Genomic DNA, 20338 nt, shown 5'->3' with positions numbered 1-20338 from the left:
TACTGTGAGGTCATTAACTTAATTAAATGCTGTCCCCAAAATGAAATAGTCTGTTTCCTGAATACTGCACTTAACATAAGTGAGCTGGTATTTGAATACTATTTCTATAGTTAGCTTTGAACTATTTGCTTTACACAAAAGTGAAACATACCTTTTGGGTTTATTGCACAACATCACGAGGATATTTGTACTAACTTCCAAATTATACTCAATGTTGAACCCTTCTCCCAATTCCCTCCTGCATACCATCTTCCTTTTCACTTAAACTAAGGTGTCTTAATTTCCCTTACTGAAACCTTTCCTTTTTGCTTAGAGTAGGTAGTGGTTTTGTCTTCTGCTTCTTCCCTATTCCTGATGGGTCTAGATGAGTGGGCAGCAGAGGCAGAAAGAAAGGAGAATACCTAAAGTGGTGTATAGGAATGGGGGAACTGGAAAAGATCAAGGGAGCAGACTGCTCAAAGCTGAAATTTACTCGGGCAAGGAGGACTTAACATACAGTTCTCATCGCCAAAGCAATGGATGGAAAAGAGCTAGAGAGGTAATGAGAAGTGACAGATTCCGCCACACCCTAGATTGACTCAGGTCTCTACAACCAAGACTTCCATGCCCTGGTCCTGGGAGAAGGAAGCCGCTTAAAGAAATGACAGGCACGGAAGGCCAGAGAGCCAGAAGATCCCCAAGCCTGTTCCCGTCCCCAGCAATGCGGGCCAACACACGCCTTCCTGTAGAGACCTTTGTGTGGGGGAAGCCCAGCCGAGGAAGAACGTGCCCCCCTCTCACACCTGTCCATCCATCCCCAGTTCTTGCTTTCGCCGGGGACACTGGGACCAGCGCGAGCCAGCAGCGCCTTTGGGGGAGTCGTGTGTATCCGCGAGCGCGTGTGCGTGAGGAGGAGAGCAAAGACGTGATTACTTCAGAATTTATTTAAGGGCCGGTGGAAACCACTGCAGCAGCTTCCAGGGGAAGCCCTAGTTTCAGAGGAAGAGGAGGTGGCGGCTGCCAAGGAGTTGGGGGGGGGGGGCGTAGGTGGAGGGACAGAGGAGGAGGAGCAGCAACAACACAAGGCAAGTATGGAGAGAAGATGCTATAGATCCGCACCGGCGCCCCGCAGGTTGGTTCTCCGGGCCAACTGACGCCAGCAAAGAGGCTTACAAAGAGGCTAGGAGGCGAAGCTGGGTGTAGGGGGGCTGGTTGCTTGCCTTTCTGGAGAAGAAACACCTCTTTTAGGTAAAATAAGACACCCTAGCTTGGAAATAGGCAGAGGGCCCGGAGGGGATCTGCCCTGCTTCTCGCGTCCCTGGGGACTCGCTTCCCTTTAGCTTCCCAACTCCTGGAGGTAGCCATAAACTCCAGAGGGGCTCCGGGTGGGTGACTGGGTGGAGAAATTCCCTTCCAGATAGTCCTCACACCTCTCCCCAAAGCTCACACTCTGGGTGGCCCGGTGGCGGAGGGAGAGCAGCGTCGCTTGGTTCAGTTTCTACAAGTCAAACCCAGCGCCCACTTGCCGGCTCCCCGGGTCTCCAGCAGCACGCGGGGAGCTGCGGCTGCTCCGGCAATCGGGCCGCTGCTGCTTTAAGAGCCGCCTCCCCCTCTCCTCCCTTTGACAATGGTCTGAACCGAGCTCTGCTTCCCAAAGCAAAATTTGTAATATGCCATTTTTCCGATGGACGCTTCTCCTTTTGGCTGCTGACGGAGCCGCGGGAAGATGCCGAGCTGCTGCCACGCCACCCAACCGGGGCACGTTCCAAAGGACGCCGGGGCACCCGACTGTCTAAGCTGCCTTTCTCCTCGCGTTGCTAGGGAAATGGTCCACGAGTGCCGGGTGTGAGCCTCCCCGCTCGTCAAGCCGGAGACTGCGGTTGTCAGTGATCAATTGAAGAAGCAGGACCCGAAATTACAGACATTAGGTACAGAAACTGTATTTGAGTTACACGGTTCCCCCACCCCGGCTTTATTTTTTTACCCCTTCCCCCACCCACCACCACCACCCCGGCCCCACCCCGCCCCCAGGGAGGATGAGATGCAGATTCCCTCCTTGTCAATCACTGTTCCGTACCTCTTGCTTTCCACCCTCATCCTCTCCCTTCTCCTATTTCTCTACCTTCTCCCTACTTGGATGTCTCCTGTTGGGCAGGATGAACAGTTTTGGTGCAGAAATCACGAAGTCAACTTCTTCAGGGTGGTGACAGGGGGGTGTGGCTGAGAGAGAACTGTCCAGCCCGCCGTATGGTGTGTGCAGGCTCTTTGGCCAGCTGTAAATGCACTGGGGTAAAGAAAGTGCAAAATGCTTCCATTAAAGGGGATAATAATATTTCCTGAGGACAGGGGACTTCAAAGAGTTAACTAGGAGGAGGAATATTCATGTAATGTAATCAGACAATGGCTAGGATTTCTCTCACCGAATTATTCCTTGTGGGTTAACTGAGGTGGAGATAGGTCAGTTCTTAAGACTAAATCTTTGCAGAAGAAACTGACTACAGAGAATAATTACATCTTTTTCTCTAGTAGGATCTAAATCCTAAAGATCTGTTTGAATAAAGTGATTCATTGACAGAAAAAAAGCCTTTTGTAGCACTGTCATATCTGAATAGGTACTGTTTGAACAGCACATATTGCTAAGAAACACTGGATCTTGAAAGCCCTTGGGTAATGACTCCAGTGGGCATTCAAAACTTTTATTTTGAAATCTGAGGGATTTAGAAGACAGTCAAGGTTATGTGCTAAGGAAAAGCGAGTTGGTTTTCCTGGTATAAAATTCTTCAAGCTAAATTTAAGCACTGAGATAATTAAACCAACTAGGTGTTTTGTTTTGTTTCTTTTCACAATAAAATAATGCCTCTAACTCGACCTTGAAACTTTCAGTAATTTAATGAACAGGGGGCATCAACATCTAGAAGAGTATAACATAATCCATATATCAATTGACTTTGGGGAGGGGATGACGGAAAGGCAAATATCAAAGCAAATTGTTAGTATGCCCTTTCTGATTTTTCAGGAATTATGTGATACATTGAAGTTTTTAATACTGAAAATGATTCTAAAAGTTAAAAGTGGTATATGAAATAGACTAGAGGTTGAATGACCATAGCCTTCTGTCCTATGCAAGTTGCTTCAGATTTCATCCATTCTGTAAGAGGGTGTTTGGCTCTTACATTGAATACAGATTTTTAATTGCTTTTAATACCTAAAAATGTGCATTTAGGAAATACGTTATACTGTATTTTAAGGAATATACAACTATTTTGTAATTTATATTAGACAGAATCTCAAGATTCTGTTTTATTGCAAGAAACTAAGCTAGCTCAAGAAAGTGGGCTTATTTTTTGCAGACAAATTTTTTCCTTTTAATTTTGAGGAGAACACTTTAGATTTACTTATTTGGGTTGACTGTGAGGAAAAAGAAGCATGTATTCATCTTATTTCCTAAGTAACTTTTGCATAGCTTGATTTTTTTTTTTCAATTAAATTTGAAAAGTTTAGAGCACCCATTGGAATTAAACCTTTAGGCATGGAAGCAGAATGAATCATAAAGGTAAAACACTCTTTCTGCAAAGATGAATGTTGGTCATTTTATAATAGAAATAAATACTTGAATTTGTAATAGTCCTTTATAAATTAACAATCTGTTCTCAGTCAGGTATCCTATTGGACCCCTACAATGGGCTTGCTAAAATAAATGCTTGCATTATTATTCCTACTTTACAGAAGAGAAAACTGAAGTTTGGAGACATGAAGTGACCTGCTCTGGTTCACATGCCTTGGGAGTAGAATTGAATCAAGTTCTTTTGAGTGTAGATTTTCTAAATCCCATCATAGCATCTTTCAACTAACTAAATCAAAGACCAAATTTTATACTGATCTAAGAGCCTGAAGTTTGCGAATGTCTAATGTCTCACGGTGATGACGTTTGTTAGAATTAGGGTAGACTATTCAGATGAAAACTGTAGCTGAGGTAATCACTACAGTTATGTTTTTCCTTGGAATTTAAAGTTGTTATAAGTAATTCAGAGTAGATGCAGGCTAATAGCTTTCTTCCGGAAGAAAATGATTTAAAATACAGTTTTGAAAATGTTTAACCTTAAATTTAAACCTTGCAAGTGTTTTGGCACAGCTTGTCACTGTGCTACCATTTCCTCTACAAGTATTTTGTTTTAACCTTAAATGTCAAAAAGAAACACATTGGCTCCTTATAATGATTTCTCAGAATGACACAGCTGTTCAGTGTGTGGATTTTATGCATGGTATGTGAACTAATTGCTTTAAATATTTAAATGTGTTGGAACATTTTTATTTTGTTTTCCAATTCCTTTATAATTAATGTAAAGAAAATTTGTAACAGTTAGAAAAGAGTCTCACTTTTTCCATCTTTGTGATATTGTCTGAATGAAATTCAGGTTAAAAAAAATAAAAAAATATATTTTCATCCATTAAGTGGTTAACAATAATATCAAATGTATGAGTGTGAGTGTGTGCATGTGTGTGTTGTGAGTTTGTGTTTAAATACATCCTATATATCTACTCTGCTCTATATTTTAGGGTGAATAAGAAATTGAACAATTCAAGTCCTTGTCTTCAGGGAGCCCAGTGTTTTGAATGATGAGCTATAATTAAAAGCATTACCTTGAATTGTTCTAAAATTTACCACTGCCTTAATTCTTTTGTATAGGCTATGAGTCACAAAATACTTTCCTTTATCTTTTAAAAAGTTTCTCCTGGTTTTCAGTGGGCCCTGACCAAATTATTCACAGATAATTGAATTCTCTCCTCAGTAACCCAATTTATATCAAGAATCATAAAAAATAATTAACTATTGAGCTGTTAAGTCTTGATATTTTATTTGAAAATATCATCAGAAATACCTTCCCCAAGGACAGGAATATGTAGGCAGAAAAATGAGTTGACAATGTATTATAAAACCAAAGAATGCTCCAGGATCAACAGCCAAACCAGCCTTTCTCCACATCAGACTTCTGCAAAACCAAGCCCTCTAATTTAAACAGCTCCTGGCCTCAGTACAACAACTGAAATCGAGATGGATTTGATTATTTTTTAAACATAAGATAGAAAAGAGAAAATAAGATAATTTCTGATTTTTAAAATGCTACACAATAGGGCAATGTTACATCTTAATGTCTGTGTTTTCTATTTTAAATAAATAATTTAAAAATATTCTGAACAGTTCATTTATTTTATGACTGACTCCTGATTAGCAATTAGGATGTGAAGTTTCTACATTACTTAATGTAATTTATGGCATCTGTTCTGTGGAATATTTGAAAGAGTGTTAGTTTGTATTGTTTGGATGGAAACCAGACAAAGCAGTTCACAGGAAACAAAGGAATAAGTGTAATTGGTAGTATAATAACCTAAACAAATTTATGCATCTTAGTCTATTTCATAAAGCATATATCTAATGCAGTCAGAATCACTTGTCTACTCTGTGTAGACTACTGTAGGAATTCAGGAAGAGAGTATATAAAAGTACTGGGTTGGCCAAAATGTCCGTTCGTTTTTTTCCATAAGCTGGCTCTAGTAGCAATTAGTTATCTTTGACTTCATTCAAAACAATTTTGTTAGACTGTATGTGGCAGCTGTCATATTAGTGTGCATTTAAAAAAACCTTATCAAAATTGGTGAATTTGTGTGTAGTCATTCTAATATTGAAGATGGCAGGAAAAAAGCAACATTTTTGGCATATTATGCTTTATTATTTCAAGAAAGGTAAAAACGCAACCGATATGCAAAAAAACAAGATTTGTGCAGTGTATGGAGAAGGTGCTGGGACTGATCAAACGTGTCAAAAGTGGTTTGCAAAGTTTTGTGCTGGAGGTTTCTCACTGGACGATGCACCATGGTCTGGTAGACCAGTTGAAGTTGATAGCGATCAAATCGAGACATTAATTGAGAACAATCAACGTTATACCATGCAGGAGATAGCCGACATACTCAAAATATCCAATTCAAGCGTTGAAAATCATTTTCACCAGCTTGGTTATGTTAATCAGTTTGATGTTTGGGTTCCACATAAGTTAAGTGAAGAAAACCTTCTTGACTGCATGCGATTCTCGACTTAAACTTAATGAAAATGTTCCGTTTTTAAAACAAATTATGATGGGTGATGAAAAGTGGATACTGTACAATAATGTGGAACAGAAGAGATTGTGGGGTAAATGAAATGAACCACCACCAACCACACCAAAGTCCGGCCTTCATCCAAAGAAGGTGATGTTGTATATCTGGTGGGATTGGAAGGGAGTCTATTATGAGCTTCTTCCAGAAAACCAAATGATTAATTCCAACAAGTACCGCTCCCAATTAGACCAACTGAAAGCAGCACTTGACGAAAAGAGTCCAGAATTAGTCAACAGACAACGCATAATCTTCCATCAGGATAACGCAAGACCGCATGTTTCTTTGATGACCAGGCAAAAACTGTTAAAGGTTGGCTGGGAAGTTCTGATTCATCCGCCGTATTCACCAGACATTGTACCTTCAGATTTCCATTTACTTAGATCTTTACAAAATTCTCTTAATGGAAAAAATTTCAATTCCCTGGAAGACTGTAAAAGGCACCTGGAACAGTTCTTTGCTCAAAAAGATAAAAAGTTTTGGGAAGATGGAATTATGAAGTTGCCTGAAAAATGGCAGAAGGTAGTGGTGAATACGTTGTTCAATAAAGTTCTTGGTGAAAATGAAAAATGTGTCTTTTATTTTTACTTAAAAACTAAAGGCACTTTTTGGCCAACCCAATAATAAAATGGGAGTTGTAAAGTCAAGAAGCTTTAACTTAGTTGTATGAAAAAAATTAATTGATAAAATTTAAAAGTAAAAGCTAATTTTTATATAAAATGAATACTGAATTATTTGGGGATTTTCTAAATGACAGAATGAACATTAATTCATTCAATTATTTAATACAAACATCATTTACTTCCCACTTGTTAAATGCCAGACACTATGCTTGCTGTTAACAACATAATAACAAATAAGGGTAAGATGGAGGTATTAGCTATAAGTGATTTGTAAACTTTCAGGGAAAGAAAGGTGATCAATTAATAAGCTTAGTAACATCTTATTATAAACTGAATTAGGTGGGGTTAATCATGAAAAAAACTTTGAGAAGTAGGTGAAATCAAGCTGTGTTTTGTAGGTAGGAGATATTTAGACTGTCATGAAAAGAGAAAGCATGTTAGATGGAGGAAGTCAGTGAATCATATTTCATTGAGGTCAAAACTTTTAGCATCATTGGAATTGGGGCAGTGGGTAGAGGAGAAATAGACAATTAGGTTGATGAGTTGCAAAGAGTTTGGAGAGTTGAGGGTCAGGTGGGATTATTGGAAATCATTTTTTTACTAAGACTTCCCTCCCTTTTACTTTCTTTAAGCAATGATGTGTGAAGTGATGCCCACAATTAATGAGGACACCCCAATGAGCCAAAGGGGGTCCCAAAGCAGTGGCTCGGACTCAGACTCCCATTTTGAGCAGCTGATGGTGAATATGCTAGATGAAAGGGATCGTCTTCTAGACACCCTTCGGGAAACCCAAGAAAGCCTCTCACTTGCCCAGCAAAGACTGCAGGATGTCATCTATGACAGAGATTCACTCCAGAGACAGCTCAATTCAGCCCTGCCACAGGTATGCCTCCTGGGAGCTTCTGTCCTTCCTACTGCAACTGAAAATGTGATAAGACTTAAATAAGCTTTGCTTTATTCCCATTCTTAGAATTACTTTTGCCCTTAATAGATATGATATGCAAATTTTGGTGAGAAAAACTTAAGAATAGATAATTAATTAACATGCAACCTTGCCTCAAACAAAATTGTGGTACTTCGGTGGTGGGGGATTTGAAACATGAGTTCCTATCTGGTCTTTCTCTCAAAAATTTTATCTGTTTTTTGGTGGAGGTAGAAAATTATCTGTTGATCAGCTTTTAATTACAAGAATGTGGGAATAGTTTTCTCCTTCTTAATTTTTAAACACTATTATGACATTTGGAAATATGTATTTTACATTTTCAGTTATGTAGTCTGTCTGGAAATAATAGTATTTTGGAAGTCTGCTGTCCAATATTTTTTGTCTTTCTTTAATAATGCCTGACACCTGATTCAAATTCTTGAACTTATTGATGTATTACCCTCTCTTCTGAAAACATTTTGACCAGTTTCTTTAAAAAAAAAAAAAATTTTGGAAATAGGAGAAAAGGCAAAAGTTCAGCTTTATTCTCACAAACTTAAAATTGTTAGATTTTAACACTTTTATTTTATAAGTAAATATTTATAAAATAATTATTTTATATGTACTATGTAATAACATGTTATATGCATTATGTATATGTAATAATATTACTATTATATGTAGTAATATTATAAAAAATAACAATGTTATTTTTAATATATTATTGTCATATGTCTTATTTTATAGAAAAACAAAACATTTTAAGGATTTTCAGCTAATTTATATACAAATTTAATAATGAGTCAATTCTCTTATTTAAGAATAGCATAATTGTGTTTATTTTAGGTATGAGAAAAATCATAGAATATGAATGACGTTTTTAATAATCACCCCTTAATAAACTATATTTTTCTTTCAAATACAAATTTGATTGGCCCTCTACTTAAAAGACAGTATAGCAAATATTGAAGAGTTGACCTCTCTCCATGAAGTTATGTCTTGTAGGAAATATCTTTTCATAAACATTGAAAATTATATAATCAAAGTTGATAAAATTCTAAACCCAGCTATACTATTAACTTGCAGTATGATGTTGAGATATTCATGACTCAGAATAAAAAGGATCACCTAGAATGCTCTGTCACATTCCCATTAGGTAATTCCATAACTCCTGTCCCAGTTCTTTTCATTTTCAGTTTGTCTTGTGTTGAGATGCAATAATATTTCCAATAACTCTAACCTGTTGGTACACTAATTTGTTTAATCACATAGAATATGTTGATTCATTTCAAAAGACAGCTATCATATCTTCACTAAGAATTATATTTTTCAAGGTAGATATTTCAGTCTTTGCAATTGTTCTTCATAAGGTGATTTCTAGAATGATTTATCATCATGCTTACTCTCCTCAAAGATTATTTGAGTTGGTTAATGTTGTTAACCAGGATTGGTCTCAGAACCAATCACACTATTCATTACCTTCTGTGACAAGCACAGAATGGGGCAGTCATTTCTCTTTGTGGACAGTGTTTCATTAAGAAATATAGGATTGTATTATATTTGGGGGTAAGTTCAGCATACTTTTATTATGTATTAGAACAGCAGAAAACTGAAGTTTATAATTGAGTTGCATAAATGCCAGGTATTCCCCAATTTCCCCACACTCTTCTTAGAAGTTGACTCTTCGGTCATAAGTGTAGGACTACACAAGTATTCCTCCTACAGTTATCTTCTTATATTTTATTTAAGCCTGATGCTATCAATTTGGGATCCTAACACTATCAAGGTGATTCTAAGAATAATTTGGTTTTTAAATTTTTTTCTCTTTGTATAAACACATGGTTGACTATTTTATAAGGATGCTGTAAAATTAAAATATTAGAACAAGATATTTGGGAGGAAGGGAGAAAACTGGAAATGTTTTCATACATAACTATATTGCATAGATAAATCTCTTCTTCAAAGTACAGAAATGAAAATATTTTAATTGTAGCATTCAGTTATGTTGAAAATCTAGATTATAATACCATCTAAGTTAACAATTTTTGAATTTTAATTATACTGGTGCACAATCTCTTATCTAAACCCCTTGTGTTTTGAAGTTTAGAGTTTCCCCAATTTTCTGTATGTGTACAATGTATACTATGGAACACTCCACTAGCCAGATTCTGGGAAACACCCTATAATTATACACTTTCATATTTCTGAAGATAATTCTATGAATATTCCTACTGTGTGGAAAATATAAAGACTATAAATGACCTCGTGTTAGTCCAGTCTGGTTTTGCCACCAATCAAGTTTGCAATATACTTACAAATAAATATCAGTTTTCAGAGTATTTGAGTTTTGGAATTACAGATTAGGGATTATGAGCCTGTACATTTAGATGGTTATAGTTCCAATCTCTTTTATAAATACTTTGACACATTTTTTTCAATATTTATTTGTATTCCACTATTAGAAATATTTAATACCCCTAGCAATCCACAGGTCCTTAAAGATAGTGATGGTCCTGTCATTTGTTAAAGCAAGTATTTAATAACCTCATCTGTAACTTTAGGGCTATAAGTTTTTTGCAAGTAATAGAGGAATATAAAATTCTTCTTTAATTGGTATCTTTGAATATTTTAAAATATTTTGTGAGCAATGTACCTGCACTGTTTGGTGGCATTGCAATTGACATTTACCTGGAAGGAGAAAATGACTCCCATAAATGTGAGTTTTGGCAGAAATAAAGTATGTAAAATTGAAAACTACTACAATAACATAAAAGTAAAATTTGTTTTAGCAAACATGGGATAGAATTCAAAGCAGAGTCAAACTTTTTATGACATATCATGTTTTCAATTGCCTATACAATATTTTTTAGTGGTTGATGATTTAGTGCTTTGCTTTAGTCATTTTCTCTCCTATAACATTTTTTATGCACATATGCAGCAGTGATTTTAACAATCCTAACCATGAAAAGTATTTTGTAGTCATATTGTTTACTTTTTCATTATGTGATAGAGTGTAACTGTGTTTAACAAGGACTGATAATTCCACATCATTCCACATTCTAGGCCTGATGTTTCTAAGCTATACACTGATTTTTTACCTTTCTAATGCACAGATCCATTTAATGTTCCATGGAACCTAAGATTCAACATGCCCAAACTCAGTTCACTCGACCAAATCTGCTCTAACTCCTCACCCAGACACCTGAGAGTCCTCATAGCTGACTGCTTTCTTCCCCATCTCTGAATTGGGCCATACTGGTTTTTTCTCTTAAATAGTCCTCAGATCTCTCTATTCTTTTCTGTTCTTTGGCACCTGAACCTTAATTTCTTTTTTGCTCTATCTCTTAACATTCCCACTTTTGTAAATGTGTCACATTGTTTGCTTGAATAATAGCACACTGCTTGCTCTGTCCTGACAAACATCATGCTATTCCAGTCTTTTTCCTTCAAGCATATTCCTTTCTGCCCATAAGTTCTTCCGCAATATCTTTGTCTGGTTCATTTCTCATCCTAGCCAAGGCTTTGTCTGTTCTAGGAAGTCTTCTCTGAATCCCCAAATACATGTCTTCTGTGTTTCTTACCCTTATCATTACATTATCTGTTTATGTGTCTGTTCCCTAGACTATAAGCTCCTTGAGAACAGGAGTATATCTCAATCACCTACAACCCTCTGGATCAGCAGAGTACCAGGTCCATAGTGAGGGCCTTTAAAGTAAAACTAAACTAAATGTATATGCATTTTGATGTAGAAAGAGGAAAAAAATTGATATAGGAAGATCTGGTTTGTAATGTGTTTCTATCATACATTATCAGCTTGAATCAAGACTTCAAATTGACATGCTACAAAAAGTGGTAATACTAATACCTCACAAGGTAGTTTGTGATGATTAGGAAAGTAATATAAGTGATTGAGGCATTTATTTATAAGGCATTAAATATGGAAATGCTTGCATTTGTTTTATCCAGAATGCTAAAAGACGAACTAATTTCTGCATATGTATGTCAATGAGTATTAGAACAATTTGCTAGGAATACTGATAAAATAAATAGTCTTTAATATTTTTGAAAACAGAGCAAATATTTACCAATTACTAATATGCTCACTAAGAATATTTAAAGGAGAGGTAAGGGGAGTGAAACTTCCATTGCAAAAAGTCATTAGATATAAAGTTTAAAATTTCTTTTCAGCACCTGATTTAGCATATATTGAGGGTCTTCTGTGTGTATTATTAAATGATTACATATGTTGTAAAGGGGATAGAAAAAAAGGAACATAGTTTGTTTCCCAGAGAACTTAGGAAATAGATATAAATGGATTCAAATTAATATAGTACCAGAAGATTATAGAAGTACTAAAAGTATTTGCACCATATTACTGATATGTTATTAACTACAGAAAGTTTCATGTGGAAAGTGACATTAGAGAGATATTTTTAAGAAAAGGTTAGAAAGGGCTAGAGGGTATTTCGCATCAGACAGTACAGCTGTGCAAAGAGGACCCTGCTCAAGGACATGTGGGGGATTAAAATTCAGCCTGTGTTCTGCTTTCCAGGCTAGGCTTGGTGTTCCTAATTTGCATAAAGGAGACAGTTGATCTAGCATTATACCTAGTTAAAAAGAGAAGAGTAAATACGAATTAAATAAGGAGAATAACTAACAGATTGTTTGTTGAAGGGCTGTAGGGTAGGAATGAAGTTTTGTATAGTGACAGTGGAGGATTGCAGCCTGTTCATATGTGTGGTGAAAGCTAAGGACAGATATTTGTATACAGGGTAATCAGTAGAAGTTTGAGTGAACTAGTGACATGATAAAGCAATAATGAAGGAATAATATTCTGCCATTTTGATTTAGGATAGGTTATATAATACTCATGTATCAGTTATCTATGGCTAAAATAATGTTATGTAACAAACAACACAAAACCTCATTGTCATGCAAAATAATGGGTTTATGGAATTCAGCTGACCTTAACTTGGATTGATCTTGGCTGGGCTCACTATGCCACTGGTTGGCTGAAAGCTGGCTCAGTCAACTGTATGTTAACTGGCTATCTGATCTAGGATGGCCTTAGCTGCACCAACAGGGGCCCCTCAACTCTATTCATGTGTCTAATCCTTCAATAGGCTAGTCTTTGCATGTTTTCATGGTGATGGCAAAGGAGTAAGAGCAAAGCAGAAACAAGCAAGTACTTTAAGCTCCTGCTTGGGTCTTTTTTTCTTTTTTTTGGTAATACCCCTTGGCCAAGCCCAGAGACAGAGTGCAAAGCAATGCAGCATCACATGGCAAAATTACAAAGACAGATGAAACACAGTTACCATCATTTTGGTCATTATTTATGTTGGGAGAGCTTATTGTGATAATGTAATAGTTCTGGTGAGGTGTGGGAATTTGAAATAGGATTGTGAACCTTGAAACTAAGAAAGACATGTTAATGTAAAGAATGTTGAGGGGAAAGAATGGACATAGCCAGATAATGAACTAAATGGCTGTGACTTTGGACTTGAGTTAGAAGATCTGAATTTGAATTGGAGTTCTTCCACTTATTAGCTGAGATACCATTGGTAAGTAACTTGACTTCTCTGAAACTCTGTTTCCTTAATTGGAAGGAGGGGATGATATCTACCGTAGGAGTAGTTAAAAGGAGGTGTGTGTATGTGCTTCAGAAACCTTAAACATTATAAAATGTCACCTGGTATTTTTCATAAACTGGGATGTGCCAGTATATATTCTGATGAGGAATTAAGTTAAAAGAGGCTACTTGTGGAGAAGAGGGATACATTTATATTTTAACATCTTAAAATACAAAATATTTAAGTGAAACTTACAGTGACTTGAAGAAGTCACTTTTATTCTAGAGGCGCTCTACCTAGGTATCTTTTGGGCTTGCTACTTACTAGCTTAATAACCTTGGTCAAAGTACTTAGTTCAAATAATGATAGAACCTGCCTCATACGATCATTATGAGAAATAAATGAGCTGGAACATGGCAAATGATCAATTCAGTGCCTCACAGATAGTACATGCTCAATAAATGTTACATGCAGCTATTGATGCTGTTATTATTACCATAGATATTATCATCATTATCCTTAGCCAAACTTAACTGCACAGTTTTACTGGGTAATAATGAACACTAGCACAAGTTGAAAGCACTAAAAATCCTTACTCTCCACAATCTTTATCAAATTTTGTAAGTTCTTTGATTGATCATTCTTTAAGGAAAAAGATAAATCTTAACTACACTCTCCTAAATGGTTTTCCCAAATTCTTCACTTCCTCAATGGCCAGTGTCACATGTCCCTTGATTAAGTCAAACAACACCCTTCCTGTTGTGCTAAGAAGATAACATCTGGATTGAGCTCCTTCCTTTGCAATGAAACCTAATGCCACCATACCACATACACGAGTTATATCCCTCACTCCTGTCAAAAAGAAAGATGCTGCATATTTTGCTACCTCTGATTATAGTTATTCTATTCTTAATGTGTTTCTCTTTCTTTCAGTTAGGTATTTTTCCCCTGGCCAAATGAAATGGTATTCACCTGCAGCCTTTATTTCCTGTTATTTATAACCCTTTATTTGTCTTTCTTTATATCTCTTTTTTTTTTGGTGTGGTCATGCCATGCGGCATGCAGGATCTTAGTTCCCTCACCAGGGATCGAACCCATGCCTCCTGCAGTGGAAGTGTGGAGTCCTAACCACTGGACCGCCAGGGAAGTCCCTCTCTTTTCTTTTTTAACCCTTATAATCAGGCTTCTTTCATCACCATTCTCCTAAAACGACACTCCTGTATGCCACCAATGGGTACACATTTTGCAAATCTAGTGATTCTCGTTCATTCTTCATGTTCCTCGGCATCTTTGTGCCAAGTTATGCTATTAATTATTTCATCTTGAAATTCCCATGTCCTTAATTCTTCATAACCATTCCCCTCATAGGCTACAGGTATGTTGTTCTTCAGTACTCACTCTTTTCCCACATACCCCCATGCACTTATTTATACCCATACTCATCTTTATTTACCTATGTTCTCCAATCTTAAGCATTGCCTTTCTTGTTTAAGACCAATACTTCCCTCCAAATCCTTGATCCCCTCCTTTTCATCTCCTCCTTTGACTTTTTTTGTCTCCAGCCTCTTCAATTTCTCCCTCTCCCTCTTAACTGGCTTTTTGGTAACATATTCAAATCTATTCCTTAAAAGTAAATGATAGCAAGTACAATAACAATAAAAGAGTTCCTTAACACCGTGTCTCCACTTAGCTACCAATCTATCTTTCCTTTTCCTTTATTTCGCAACTTGTCTGGTTTCACTGTCTCAATATCTTCATCTTCTATTCACTTTTTGAGCAACTGCAGTTGGGCTTTTCCTCTAACACCTTGCTAAAAATTATACTACCAGTAACCAATTGATGAATGCAATAGGTTTGTTTTATTAAAATTCACTGCAAAATTTGACACTGTGATTAACTCCCTTCTCAAAAATTACCTCCCAAAACAAACAAAAAAAACACAAAAAACTATTTTACTCTCTTAACTTTTATGACACCACATTGTCTTCATTCTTAAGTTACTCATAATTTTTTTCTGTGAGCAATTCCTCATCTAGCCACTTTTTAAATGTTAAATAATAAACAAAAGATGAATGATAGTAATAGCTAACATTTCTGAACACTCTGCCTATACCAGACAATGTTTTTATTTAAGCATCCAGATATTAAAATGGAAGTCTTTCTGTTTGAGGGGAGGCTAAATAAGTGAGGTACAAGACTTTTTTGCAGGATGTGCTAACATATAATCCAACTAATAAATCCAGTATTAGGTAAAACTCTATTTTAAGACTCTACAAAGGTTGGTAAAGCTAAAAGAGAGACAGAACTGTTTTGCATAGCTGTTGGTCTGCTGTGCATAATTTCCTACTCCATGTATGAGGCATGGGGTGATTCCTATTCAACTTAGCCAAGTGAGAAGGGCTTCAGGGGAAACATTCTGAGCTTGATGTGTTTCCTCCAGAAGCTGAAGAATATAGAGGCTGAAGTCTAAAAGTCACAGCCGTGGCTGGAGATGCCCCTGACTCTACGGCAGATTGAAGAGTCATTTCTCAGATAAACTGCAACTCCTCTAATATCAAGACAAAGATTAATTTTTTGAAGAGCAAATGGTTCCCTCAAAAGGGGCTATTACTTAGGGTTATCTTTGTGTAAACCCACAGACTGAGTAGACAGTTAGAAGCACAGGTTTCTAAATGGTGAACAATGAGTAACAAATTGGGAGATTGATTTCAGAGAAGAGACTGAGAGCAGCAAGTCAAGTAAAACCGGGGAAGAACCTACAGAGGGGTTCTTTGAGAAAGCCACAAACACGCCTCAGAAAAAGGTTCATTGATTGTGTATTTGCCATTCAGAAAGCCCTGATCATAGATAACAACTAGGTCAGCCCTTACCACTGTGATCTTTCTCCCCAATTTCCCTTTCCCTGGCCCTGATTCTTAGAAGGGTCAGAAACTGTTGCTATGGGTGGGGGATGTCAGAGTAAAGAGAGACCACCATGCCCTCATCCTCCAACTCAGACCTAGTTCAGGCTTGTTTCAAGCTTTGAAGTATGTGTGACGGGTGGGGGAATGGCACATCTTTAGGTTGGATAGGAGCTCAGAACTAGTATATTATGCATCTCTGTATTAAACCAGAACTATGAAATTGTTAGACTACATAATTTCAGAACAAAAGGACAGATGGTTTATTTTCTAAGCATGAGCAGAAAAGCTAAGACATCTGGCTGAAATTTCATTTGGGGTTAATTTCTTCACCTGAGGGAATCAGAGATGTAATAATATTCATTTCTGAAACCAGATCTTGCATTAAACTGGTTAGATGTATTATCTCAGTTAATCCTCAAAACATTCCAATTGTGGTTGTTATTATTATTCTCATTTTAGAGATGATAAAAACTGAAACTTACTAGGTTAAGTAACCTATTCAAAAAGGATTCCATTCATGGCTTACTTTTGTTTTATTCTAAGCCATTTTCTTTACTTCATTATGTTCATCTAGATTTAAAGAAGTATTAAACTTCTGTAGAAACCTTTAAGAGACATGGGCCACTGAAAGTGCTTATCAGGACTACTCCTAAGTTCTAATAAGGAAAATTTTATTAAAATAAAATTATTATTAATGGAATGTGAAATGATTATTAGAGTTGGTATAATTATACTGAATATAATTATTCAAGGATCCCAAATCCTCGTATTTATGATACCATGAATTTGCCTTTTTATGTGCCTTTTTTTAAGTTAATAAGCAAGACAGTATAGGATTCAGGGAAAAGTATTTAACTAGAAATTACAATACCTGGATTTCAGTTTCAATTTTGCCAAACCCTGTGACAACAGAAAACCATTGAACTTCTCAGGTTTCTGTTTACTTACATATAAAAGATGGAATTCTAGTACTATTTAATATGTTGTATACTTTTGCAAATTTCAAATGATTATAAAGGGTATGCACCTTAGCTTTATTAATTTATTTATAGTCATTTAATATACAATTATTATTTATTCAACAAATATTTTAGGGCCTGCTCTGTGTCAGTTTCTGTGTTTACAGTATACATATATATATTTTTAAATTTTAAGACCTTGGCCAATTATGGTTTCTAGGAATATGCTGTGGTAATAAGAATACAATGCCTATAATCCACTGAATATTATATTTATTTGTAAATTCTCTGAAACTATTATTTCTAGTTATTTTATTGTCTTTTATTCTCTACTGTGATGAACCGTCCATGTTCCTAGAATAGGCCAGTTCCCTTTTGTGTTCTAGATCTCCTCCCCTCTTGCTATTCTAGGACAAAACATTTTCCCTCTTTTTCCTACATCATCAATATTTCCGTCTGTAATGGATTATAACGAATAGCATTAAATATGCTTATATTCCTCCCATTTAAAAAATCTATTAACAACCCTGCTCTACCAAGCTACCACCCCATTTATCTTTCCCTTTACAGCAAAAGTTAAAAATTTTTTTTCCTATACTTGTTTTCTAATTTCTCTCCTCTCATTTCTCTTGAATCTACGCCACTCAGGCATTCACCGCATCAACTTCATCTAAAATGCTCTTGCAAACATTATCTATAGCTTCCATATTGCTAAAGGCAGTGATCAATTCTCAGTCTCCATTCCTGTTTATCATTAGACACTTTTCTTGTACTTTCTTCGTTTGGCTCTAGGACAGCTCACTTGCCTGTTTTTTCTCCTACCTCACTGGTCATTCCTCAGTCTTTATTGTTAGTTACTTCTCATCCTCCTGACTCATTAATACTTGATTACTCCAGGTCTCAATACCTGTACCTTTTCTCTTTCTATCTCTATTGACACCATTGATGATCTCTTCCATCTCCTGGTTTTAAATACCATCTAAATGTTGATGACTCCTGAATTTATGTTTCTAATCCAGACATTTCCTCTGACCTTCAGACTCATGCTGTCAAATGCAGAAATTTAACATGTCCAAAACTGCGTTCATGATTTTCATTTAGTCTTCTGCATCTCAGTTAATAGCAATGTCAATCCTATGTGGGCTTAGGCCAAAACCTTGGTGTCTTATTTCTTTCACATTCTATATTCAGTTTAGCAGTTAAGCCTCTCAGTTCTATCTTCAAAGTATGTTTAGAATTGAACCACTATAATCACCTCTACAACTACATCTTAAGAGTAAGAGTCACCATCTTTTCCAAGAGATTAGGATTTTGCTAACTGGTCTCCTTGCTTGTATCCATGTACCTTATCAGTTAACTGCAAAAACAACAGCAAGAGAGATCCTGATTCTAATAAAAGGTAGGTCAGATTTCGTTTCACATCTGCTCAAATCTCTGAAATGCTTTTCTATCTCAATGTAAAAGCTCAGGTCTTTAAACTGGTTTAAACGTCTAACATCTCTGCCTTCTCCTCTTACTCCTACCATCCTGATGTTCTTGTTTTTCAACACATCAGGCATTCAACTGCCTTAGGGACTTTGCCCTGGCTCTTCCCTAGGCCTGGGAAAGTTGCCTCCCCATAAAACCATGTGACTTGCTCCCTCAACTCATTCTGGGCTTTACTCAGATATCACCTTCTCAGTGAGGCCATGCCTGATCACTCATTTAAAATTATAATAGCCCCCTCCTTAATACTCCCAGTCCTTCTTCTCTGCTTTTACTCCATAGCACTTATAACCATCTAACACAGTGCATATTTTATTTCTTTGTCTTGTTTATTATCTCTTTCTCCTTCACTAAATTCTATTCCATGAAGCCACGGGATTCTTTTTTACTGGTTCACAGCTGTGTTTTCTGCCTACAACAGTATCTGGCATTTAGCTGTTGTTCAAAAAAACTAAATAATAAAATGAAAGCAAAAATTATTCCTTTGCTTTTTGAACACATTCTCTATATTTTGTACTTATATGGCAAGTCATATAGTGATAAACATATTAGCATATATTAAATATCTTGATAAAACAAAAGAACAAATAAAATTTATAAAGCCTTATGACTAGGGCTTCCCTGGTGGCACAGTGGTTGAGAGTCCGCCTACCTATGCAGGGTACAAGGGTTCGTGCCCTGGTCCGGGAGGATCCCACATGCCACGGAGCGGCTAGGCCCGTGAGCCATAGCTGCTGACCCTGCGCGTCCGGAGCCTGTGCTCCGCGACGGGAGAGGCCACAGCAGTGAGAGGCCGGCGTACCGCAAAAAAAAAAAAAAAAAAAAAAGCCTTATGGCTAAAGTGTTTATAATGCTAAAGTCACAGTATATATGAGTCTGGTGTTAATATTATACCTCAAAGCCCCTTCCAGAATGAAGTGAGTTTTATATCAAGAGGTGGTGTGGCATTTTGAACATTTTACAAATCAGAGCATGGGAGATCAGAATGTAAATGTCTTGCTTTGAAGGTATGAATAAGGATATTACTCCAAGTTCTTTTGACTTCAAATTTCATTACTTTTCACATTTTTCATGCTTTTTTACTAAGGAGTTTACCTCCTAAATTAAGCCAGCTTTCATAAAAGAAATGGTATAAATAGATTTGTGATGTTACAAAACTACTACCACCGTTTGACATCTATATCTGACTTTCATTTTATGGAAAAACAAAGATAAAAGCAGAATGTTTGGGTTAGTTTTTATTTTATTTTTTTTATTTTATTTTATTTTATTTTTTTTTTTGTGGTATGCGGGCCTCTCACTGTTGTGGCCTCTCCCGTTGCGGAGCACAGGCTCCGGACGCGCAGGCCTAGCGGCCATGGCTCACGGGCTTAGTTGCTCCGCGGCATGTGGGATCTTCCCGGACCAGGGCACGAACCCGTGTCTCCTGCATCGGCAGGCGGATTCTCAACCACTGCGCCACCAGGGAAGCCCTAGTTTTTATTTTTGAAGCAGTTTATTTATTTATTGTTTTGCTTTCTCTCATTCTCATTCTCTAACAATAAATATTAAGAGAAAAAAGCCATTAGTATTCTCAAGATGAATTTCTAACCTGAGTTTTCCAATAAATTTTATAGTCTACTTTGGTATTCTTAATATTAGCATGCATATGATTCATTTGTTTTTTGTTAATCTTTGAAGAGAAAATCTAGATTCAGTAACAAAGACGTTGAAATTCACACTATTTACTTTTTCCTGGATATTTCTC

At 36.6% G+C, this 20338-nt stretch overlaps 1 protein-coding gene across 15 annotated transcripts in view; it reads left to right on the top strand.

Annotated features, from left to right (window-relative positions):
- The first annotated feature begins 970 nt into the window (after positions 1 to 970).
- The window catches only part of PPFIA2 (PTPRF interacting protein alpha 2), a 437715-nt gene continuing 418347 nt past the window's right edge, over positions 971 to 20338 (top strand). For 8 of the 15 annotated variants that reach the window (XM_067009808.1, XM_067009813.1, XM_067009814.1 and 5 more), the window contains exons 1-2: positions 1025 to 1907; positions 7385 to 7635. In XM_067009808.1, the coding sequence (XP_066865909.1) occupies positions 7387 to 7635 (249 nt within the window). In that variant the 5' untranslated portion in view covers positions 1025 to 1907; positions 7385 to 7386. Of the gene's footprint in view, positions 1908 to 7384; positions 7636 to 20338 lie in introns of all 15 variants that reach the window. The other 7 variants (XM_059081639.2, XM_059081638.2, XM_067009805.1 and 4 more) reach the window with 4 other exon arrangements.

Source organism: Kogia breviceps, chromosome 12, assembly GCF_026419965.1.
Source record: "Kogia breviceps isolate mKogBre1 chromosome 12, mKogBre1 haplotype 1, whole genome shotgun sequence".
NCBI lineage: Eukaryota > Metazoa > Chordata > Mammalia > Artiodactyla > Physeteridae > Kogia > Kogia breviceps.
The sequence above is the reverse complement of the archived record's forward strand: the minus strand, read 5'-3'. Positions and strand labels throughout refer to the sequence as shown.